The 10,176-nt window shown below is 36.8% G+C and overlaps 1 protein-coding gene across 1 annotated transcript; it reads left to right on the top strand.

Moving 5' to 3' along the window:
• Positions 1-1,013: 1,013 nt before the first annotated feature.
• Positions 1,014-3,757, top strand: neurod6b (neuronal differentiation 6b). Its single transcript, XM_059563080.1, has 2 exons — positions 1,014-1,170; positions 2,201-3,757. Exon 2 carries the CDS (start codon positions 2,206-2,208, stop codon positions 3,160-3,162), a length of 957 nt encoding a protein of 318 aa, XP_059419063.1. The 5' UTR covers positions 1,014-1,170; positions 2,201-2,205; the 3' UTR covers positions 3,163-3,757.
• Positions 3,758-10,176: the final 6,419 nt, after the last annotated feature.

Genomic DNA, 10,176 nt, shown 5'->3' with positions numbered 1-10,176 from the left:
TACAGTTTTCTGATATATATATGCTGGGCGAAACCATTATTTTGTTAATAAATAACATTTGCATACAGAATTTCTAAGATCTAAAACAGTCAAATAATTATAAGAGACAAAACAACATATATACAGTATATATATATATATATATATATATATATATATATAAAGCTAAAGGTAACATAAAAAAAACTATTCTGAAAGATAAAACAATAAATTAAATAGGGTAAAAAGTCAACAGTAACATAAAACAATAGTACAAATAATAATAATAATAAATGCTGTATGAAACCATATTTTTTGTCCAATTAATTTGGACAGTTTAAAACACGTGACAACTTGCCCAAGCAAAAACACTTGTAGTGAGACCATCATTTAAAGTCTCAGTGCATTTTAGTCTCCCAGTGCAGTTTTATTATGTTCATTGGTTCACCCAATAAATATAGTAAAATTTTAATTTGGAGGACAGAATTTAGCTATATAATCTTAATTGGCCTTTAGACTCAAAACCTTCCTGCAATATAGCCAATGTGACAACTAGCCCTGTTCTGCTTTAAAAACCTAAATATCGTAATTACCTACAATCACTGTAATGTTAGAGTTTAAGTGCATCATGACAGCACTAGCAATTAATTTTTTGCTCTGTTTCCCAACTGAATGCTCCTCAAAATGTATATGCACACAGGCTATATTATTCATATGTTTGTGCAGAAATTTCACCAGATGACTCTATAACACGCATTCGTGAACTGATTTGCTCTTGCCTGCAGCATCCGTCGCCCTATAATCAAATACACGCTTCGTTTTAAAGTCTAAATCATTTAGTCGTCTCTACACTGGTATTACCGCAGCAGAACTTGCATTAATCTCTCTTTTTTTAACTCTGAGTTTTCTGACGGTAAATGAGAGCCTCCCGGTGCCCATTACCGAGCGCACCAGATGATGAGAGCCGAATGAAGGTCCCCAGAGAGCGCGTCACGTGACCAACAAAACGTCAGTGGCAGATGGCATGGGTACCAGCGCTGGTGCCTGGCATGGGTGTCATTTCTCTGTGAAAGAGAGAGAGAGGGAGAGGGAGATTAAAGGAATTCTTACAGCTTCACATCAAGCACATGGGAGGCAGCTCTGCACGTCGCGAGGAATTCGAACATGCGAGCTGAACACTGAAAGAAACAGGTGAGCCATGAAAAACCAGTCTGCCGTAGAGCATCAGTTTTGGCATGAATGTGTTGTTGTTGTTGGGTTTATTGTTATAAACAGTCACGCGCATATTTCCAGTCTTTTCTATCTTACAAGCATAGCCATGGTTTTGGGTTCACCCAGGATCGTTGCTATTTTATAATTGCCGTTAGTCTGTGGGAATAACATCGCCAGTCTAACCAATTAGAAATGAGCTACAGGACTGAAATCGGTATACATGACCACCACCCTCCTGAGATGACAATAGAAACTGTAAATCGTTGTGTAAAATGCATTTACTTAACAAAAACTAATTTTGTGTTGATTTATACAATTTCACGTCTGGGAATTTGATATGTGATCAAGCTAATGGATGTTAAAATGACAGAACGTGTCATCTGAATCAGAAGGTTATCGTTTAATTTGATATATAACATCCACGTAAAATGTATGAGTATGATTAAAAATAAAAACTAGAAATATCATATATGACCAGACGGGTAACATTTTCAAATGAACGTGTAAACCATCAAAGATGAAAAACAAACAGCACGTAGGCCTAGATTTCAATGACGAACACGTTCTGATGTGTTTTTTAACAGTTTTCCTGCATTTGTTAATGCACAATACAATGGGATAGATTGTAAAAATGGCACTTTTTTTTTTACTTGCAACTTATTTAAACAGTTTAAGGATAAGCTTTGTAAAACTGATTTGTTACAGATAAATATTAAGGATTGGGACATATTTTGAAACATTTTCTATGCAGGTCACACCAACAGTCTGGTTTTATGAATTTCTTAACTTAAAAAAAGACAAAAACAATAGCAGATTAAATGTCACATTATATAACTAATATCGTGGAGCAAAACGTTAGTGTCTTCAAGTAATGCTAATCACAGACTTTCTTTAGTCATAAATCCAAGAACAACAACAAAACAAAAAATGTAACCCATGGGCAATTGGTCTTCCGTGCAACTGAGGTCATGAATGCTTTATTTTGTTGTTAATTTTTGTCGTTATGCAGGGACGATGCTAACCGTACCATTTGAAGACCCAGAAATGATGCACGAGTCTCAGTTTGGTGCCACATTCACCCGTCAAGAAGACGCCCGGACACTCAGTAGCGCCGAGCTCAAGGAGACCGAGGACGAAAACACGGACAGGGAAGAAGAGGAGGAGAGAGAGGAGGACGAGAACGGCCTCCCGAAGAAGAAAGGTCCGCGTAAAAAGAAATTCTCAGAAGGACGCGGCGAGCGTGTCAAAATGCGCCGGCAAGAAGCGAACGCGCGCGAGCGCAGCCGCATGCACGGCCTCAACGACGCGCTGGAGAGCCTGCGCAAAGTCGTGCCGTGCTACTCCAAAACGCAAAAACTCTCCAAGATCGAGACGTTGAGGCTAGCCAAGAATTACATATGGGCTCTTTCTGAGACTCTGAGCGCGGGGAAAAGACCCGACCTGCTGGCGTTCGTGCAGACCCTGTGTAAGGGCTTGTCACAGCCCACCACTAACTTGGTTGCGGGTTGCCTGCAGCTTAACGGCAGAAATTTCCTTACAGATCCCAACGGGGACGTGTCGTTCTCTGGCAGGCCTCAGTACGATTCTATGTACCCGTATCCGAACGCTGAGATGGCCACGCCCCCCGGCCTCAGCTCTGGGACCCGGGACGGCGTCAAGCCGTTCCGACCGTACAACTATTACGCGTCCTATGAGTCCTACTACGACAGCGCCTCTCCAGAGAGAAGCAGCCCTCAGTTTGACGGCCAAATGAGTCCCCCGATTAATTATAACGGGATTTTCTCGCTTAAAAAACACGAGGACCAAGTCGAGTACAGTAAGAACTGCCATTATGGGATGAGATACTGTAACGTTCCCGGCCGGGGCACCATGTACCGCGTTTCCCCAGACAGCCATTTTCCTTATGACTTACAACCCCGCAGCCAATCGTTCCAGAGCCAGGACGAATTAAATACGGGTTTCCATAATTAAAAGCAAGCATAGGGGTTGGATGCCAGCTACACTGATCTGTTAATTAATTAGTCCTTGTTGCCGATGGTTTTGCTTTGTTTTCGTTTGATTTCTTCATACGATATTTCAAAATACTGTAAAATCAATTCTATTTATTTCAGACTGCTGTTGCTCATGCATTGACGCGGGCTGCGGGTGACCTGTTACAATCAATGAATCAAAGGAAGATGGAAATTAAATTTGAAGCTTTTCCAACAACAATAGCCTACTTGTCTCATATCCTCTGCAAATGGATTTATTCGTGTGTTACATGAAACACAAATTCACGACAGCAATAATGGAACTATGCAACGCAGTAGCCTATGACAAAAATATTACCGTGCAAACATGTAAATAGCCTTGTTGTGTGAATTTCAGTATTCGTTAGACTTCTGTGACTTTGAACTATAGATACTCACTATTCTGACTGATTTAAGGAAACTATTGTGATTTTGCTATGTAAAAGTTTTCCCCCTTGTTTATTTCGTTTATTCTCTGAGGAGGAGCGTCGGGTCTTGTGAATGATGTGAACTTGAGCTCACTTCGATCCGCTTGTCGAAATAAATCTTGAATGTGATCATCTGTGTTCATGCTCTTTCTTGAGGAAGTAACCTGAAAGATGAACGTTATTTTAATTAATATTTGAACAATACTAGACATTAACGTGGGCTACTGTTATTGTATATCACCATATCAGTGAATAAAATGTTACAGCATCACTTTAATCTCGACTTCTACGTCTTGAAATATTTAGTATTTATTATTATTTATTATTAAGCTATCAGATTCGTATCTGATGACTGAGGTTATTTAATAACAGGAAGAAAAAAATTAAAATCTTTTAAAACCATAAATCCTGTCTCTGAAAATTGCCGTGTAACAGCGAATGAGTCTGACAGCTGACATTCTGATCGAAATACACTAACGTGGGTCGAAATGATTTTGTTGGGATTCAGGAAAAAGCCAATAAAATAAAATAAAATCATGAAATAATAAATATTCAATTAGTTGTTTGTTTTTGACCTTATGTTTATTCATATTTGGATATAAGTGCTCCATTGGGGTTTCGGCGTGTACATGTTGAATCTATCATGACCTTTTACAAGATTGTTATTAATGTTTTTGTTATCCAAGTGACGGCCTTTAATATAATTTCTACAATTATTATTATTATTATTATTAAATAAAACATCTAACGAATTTAATTATTAGGCTAACTGTTTACAGTTTATAGTTTTTCTTTTCCCGGTGTTTTTTTTTTTTCAGATCAACAAGGTACTTTCAGATGTCAAATAACACTTATCGGAGCTTACAGTTGAAAATATATAGATTTCTAATTTAAATAACAGTTTAATATTTTATTAGAGTATTAATTTAACACTTGTTATTTAGTTTTATTACCTATTACATATATTCCAAGATTGCATCTCAGATAGAAAAAACGAATAGAAGATTTTCCAAGGAAACAAGACCTGAGTGATTCTGTGATTTTCTTCTTCTTCATCTTATTCTTTATAGTATCTTCTTCTTCTTCTACTTTTTAAAAATAATAATAATGATAATGATAATAATAATAATAATAATAATTATTATAAATGATTAAAACGATTTTCTGAGAGTCAAACGAATATCTGAGGTCGGACAGAACGGACTTTATTCAGAGTTTGACCGACTAGTAAACGCCACACAAATCGGCAGCTACGTATCCGACAATTAAAATATTAAATAGATAAAATAGCAATTGCAAAACAATTGCAAATAATAATAAAAAAACAAATAATTTAAATCCCCATTCATCTGAAACTCAGCAGTTGTCACTGAGATTTAAAGCCTTTTAAAGTGTAAAATTTATTTTAACCTGTAATTTAAATTTTTACATAAATGACAATTATAACAAGACGTTATACATATGTGCATATGTAATATAATTATTTTTTCAGTCAGGTATAAAATACGCGGAAGTAGCAAAGAGGACATGACATTTACAACTAAGCTTAAACACCGTTTGTATATTTGGATGTGAATGTCAAATAAAATAAAACAAAACAAAAAATAAATTAATAAAAATTTGAAATAAAACAACATAAACTTCCTAAATATTGGTAAAATTCCAGTGAAGTTAAATGAAATAAATCTATGAATGTCGGGTTTTTTGCTCCTCTATGACATCATCTTGTCCTGCTCTGTTGCTGTGAGTGTGAAAATGTGTCTCTGTATTTGACACGTGAATCTCTGGAGCTGGAAACCTCCAGGCCAATGACACCATCCTTCCTCTCACACTCATCCTCTGCTTCAGTCAGCCTCTGACAGCTGCTCCCTGACAGGAGGAGTGTGTGCGTGTGTGAGAGAGAGGTCTGCAGGCAGACAGTCTCGGGGGTGAAGGTCTGAATGGTTGGCATGCATTTGCTCTCCTTTGACTGAGAGGTTAACCACGAATGTGCCCTTTTCTCTCTCTCCTTCTCATAAGAGTCTATAGAGGTAAAGTATAGAGCAGCATATGGCAGATTCTGTGTGGGTGGCAGAGCTGGGGGCGTCAGTCTGGCTTTATATGGACACAGTTTTCACATTCATATCTGTTCTTTATGAGTCCTTGCAACCAATATTAATATGCTATTTAAAATGCATGCAACACATGCATATATGCATATACAGAAACACAGACAATCAACTTATACTCTCAGTGAATCAATTAACAAGTGGCTCATAATTGCACCCCATGGCTTAATTGTCAGTATGTCACAAGTAAATATGAATTGCATTTACAATACATTACAATATACAGTATATGCCACAAATCTTGAGGTGCAAGGTAGCTGAGATTATTGGAATATGTTTTACATGAAAATAATATTTCAGTTTTCCAAATTCAAAATTTCTTGTTTAATTCAATGCATAACTTCCTATTTCTTTGTAATAGTTTGAAATGTACTAATTTCTGAGCCAAAATTGTTTCTACAACTTAATTTATAAATAGAATGATAGATATATTTTGTATTTTTTCTTATTTGTTTTTTATTATTGCATGGCAATTACATAATTCATCTCTTCAGAATTCACTATGCAAGTCTTGAAGAAATTGATCAGTTAGGATGAAACATTTGTAAGTTTGAGAAATGAATTTAAATTGTTTATTTGCTTCATTGATTAACTTATTGAATACAATGAAATGAAAAGTTACAGAATTCCAGTCCTGATAAATAGCAATTATTTAAATGGACAAACAGTGTCTTAAATGGTTAAAGAGCACAATCCCTCTGAGTCTGGCATTACCCACAATAAATAACCTGTTAGAAATAATCTGGGTGATTAAAGGTGAAAAATGCTCTACCCCCACAATGGTGATTTAACACCTTAAACTTTGGCTGCAGAAGTGAGTAATAATTCCCGGAGAGAAAGAGAGAGGGAGAGAGAAAGAAAGAGAGAGAGAGGGGGGGGGGGGGGGGGGGAGGACAGCTCTAGTCACATCGTCAACCCTCCCCAAATTTCCAGCCTTCTCCGGGACACAGATGGCCTGGGACACAAAACTCTCCCTATTAAATTCCTAATAATCATTTCTCTTGTGGAATGGTGTGAGAGACTGGGGAGGGGTGAGGCAGAGGGATCTGCTGTTTTAATTAGATGCTTTAAGGAGCAGAGGCGGTGTGGGAAGCAATGCATTCTGGGAGTGATGGGTGCAGGGCTGCCATAAAATGACACCACAGCAGAAGCCAGGAGCTCATTTGCATGTCAGATTGGCATCGGATTGGCACGAGGCCTGGGCACGGGGAAACACTTCTGAACTCAGCAGTCAGAGGTCTGAAGAGGAGAGAAAGACAGCAATTATGTTCTGGAGTGTGAGAGTCTATTTGGAGAAAGGAGAACAAAAAATTACATAACAGAAATGCAGGATAGTAATTTTTTATTAAATAGCATAGACATTAATTGAACTCTGTAAACTTGTGCATAAAATGCACAAATTTGCTACTGCAGGTTTCCAAGTGTCATTCAGATGCTATGCTGTTGTCACAATGTCTGATGCAAAATATCAGATATATTTATGCATAAATAAGTAAAAAATAATATGTGTGTGTGTGTGTGTGTGTGTATGTGTATATATAAAAATTTAAAAACATTACCAATCAATATTTATATCAGTTTAAAACATACATTTGTATATGTATATACAGTAACATATTAATTTAACATTGCAAAAATACAAAATATAAACATATTACGTATTTACATAATTTTTTTAAACAATACTAGGCTATATTTGTTTCAATGTAATAGATAAAATCACAAGAATCATGTAATAAGTTTATTTTCAGTGTTTTCTAATTTAAATTATGAGTGTGTGTATGGTATACCTAAATATGATGTTAATTTATGTTTATATTAGCATGTAAAACTTAAAATATAAGCACACATAAATATCAAAATATTAATATTATATAATAATACAGTACATAATATTTAGATTCATATTTCACTTATGTATTATTCATAATTATTTTAATAATTGTATTATTATTTGTATATTATGTTTAATATATTTACTTATATTGTAAATATGACATCTATACATAATATTATAAAACAAAATATAAAACAATTACATATTTATAGAACATTTTAAATAACACAAATATTTTAAAATTTATTAGAAACTGGCACACGCTTTGACAAGAATCATGTATAAAAATGGTCAGTGTTTTTAAATAAAACGACCGATTCATTATCTCTCTCATTTATACTAAAAGCCCTGCGTGCATGGGCGAGGCTAGCCCCTTTTTAGGGGTGCTGAAGCACCCCAAAAAAGGAGCTCAGCACCCCTAAAACTTGGAGTAAGAAATTTTGTTATTCTAAAATTTTTGTTCGTCTTTTACACGGTTAAATATTGTCCAAAACATACTCCGTAGTTTGTGGTTTAAAATGTATGTGTTAAGGAGGAAAATGAAAACATTCCCGCATAGCAAATGGTGTCAACTTCTTCTCTTCTTCTACTTCTGTGTACCTGCACCGCTCAGCACGACCGTCATCCAGCGCGAAACACACGCAGAGTGAGAACCCGTGATGTAGTGTTGTGATCGGTTGTGGTGCAACTAAGTTCCGAAACCATATCGGTGAATACTGAAGTCAGTATCCTGAATCACCATGGTGGTACATCTATAATAAGTGTTTATTTTCAGACTATTTTAGTCCGGCGGGTCGCCGCCGCTGTGGAGTAGCACAGGACTTGGGTGACTCGTCCATAGTCATAAACGGAGAGAAGTAACGCCGGTTACAATGTTCTTCCGCAAGACGCATGCAGTTCTGTTTATTAACTGCTAGAGCGTGAAACAAAAACAGAAGAGCGACAAATAAACTGCGTACCTGTGTACTGCGTACGTGTGTCTCTGTTGTTAAAGTTTATCGTTAATTTAATACTCGGGAGTCATGTAAACATGACGTCACGTGCGTCTTTTCTCGTCAGTCGTCATGGAAACATGAAGCCCTGGCGTTTTGAGTGAAAACACGTATCACTGAAAACACTCACTGTGGCTTTTTAAAAGAATTGTTATTAATTCCTAGATTTATATCTGTTATTTTTCAGTTGTGGCTGACAATCAAACTAGACAATAAAAGAAAGTTTCATGTTTTTCTTTTGCTGTATTTATTCATTCATCACACACAGGATTTAACCTGAACCAGGCTTAACTCCTGAACTCCTAGCATTACTCTCTCTCTCTCTCTCTCTCTCTGTGTGTGTGTATGTGTGTGTGTGTGTGTGTGTGTCTGTGGCCTGGCAGTGAGCAATGGACATAAGACAATTCTTTAAAAGAAAAAAGACAGATTCAGGTGAGAGACGAGACAGTCCATAATGACCTCTGTCTTGTTTTTTTTTTCTTCTGCTGAAAAGAGTTAAGTTAAAGTAACAGATAATGCAAACCCGCTGCTTTTGTATCAAATTACTTATCTAGGCAATGGTCCCCTGCTTTTATTTTTTATTTATTTATTTCAAACTCACAAGTTTCTCTTGTGAAAGGAATTTGTCATTTAAAAAAAGTTTCTAAGCCCAATAATAATAATAATAAAGACATTTAAAATGACTCTTGATATGAAGCTTGTTTTATTATTAATTATTGATGACATATTGGTTTATGAAAGTTCAGACAGGTGTGCATCCAGATATGTTAGAGATGGCCATTTGTAAATAATTTACAGAAGATGAATTACATACATACTCAGAATTTGTGCTCTGCATTTAACCCATCCGAAATGCACACACACAGAGCAGTGAACACACACACACACACACTGTGAGCACACACCCGGAGCAGTGGGCATCCATTTATGCTGCGGCGCCCGGGGAGCAGTTGGGGGTTCGATGCCTTGCTCAAGGGCACCTAAGTCGTGGTATTGAGAGCACTGTACAAGGCCCCACCCACAATTCCTGCCGGCCCGGGACTCGAACTCACAACCTTTCGATTGGGAGTCCAACTCTCTAACCATTAGGCCACGACTTCCCTACACGACTTCCTTCATGTGAAAAGAGGGTGGGTGGAGGCATTGGGGCTCATTGGGTGCTCAGCACCCCTAAAGCTCTGACCCTAGAATCGCCCCTGCCTGCGTGTATTTCAAATGAAGTGTGTGATAGCATTTCTTCAACTTTTACCTTTTCAGATCTATATTCAAACTGTATGAAATGTCAGTTTCATAGGAATGAACATGATACAGTCAATTATTAAACATGTATGAGTTCCCGTGGTTTATATAAATCATAAGTTTATTGGAGCTCCAGAAAGACTAATAAGAGACATATTTAACTTCCATTAGTAAAAAGTGATGACATATCATTTATTATAGCGTGGATTATGCTGAGAGGCTCAAAGCTATTACATAGTTCATCTTGAGAAACTTCATTTTCTGTTGACATTTGTCCAAAGTCGCGTTTGTGTGAAAGGCTTTAACAGACCCGTATGCCTGAGGGATAATGCTGCACTTCATAGTATGTTTTTTCTCCACCTGCCATCAGCA

The sequence above is a fragment of the Carassius carassius genome, chromosome 12 (genome assembly GCF_963082965.1).
Source record: "Carassius carassius chromosome 12, fCarCar2.1, whole genome shotgun sequence".
NCBI lineage: Eukaryota > Metazoa > Chordata > Actinopteri > Cypriniformes > Cyprinidae > Carassius > Carassius carassius.
This window is presented reverse-complemented; position numbering and strand designations above follow the sequence as displayed.

Coding starts and splice junctions, on each gene's coding strand:
- neurod6b (XM_059563080.1), top strand. CDS start 2,206: ATGCTAACCGTACCATTTGAAGACCCAGAAATGATGCACGAGTCTCAG.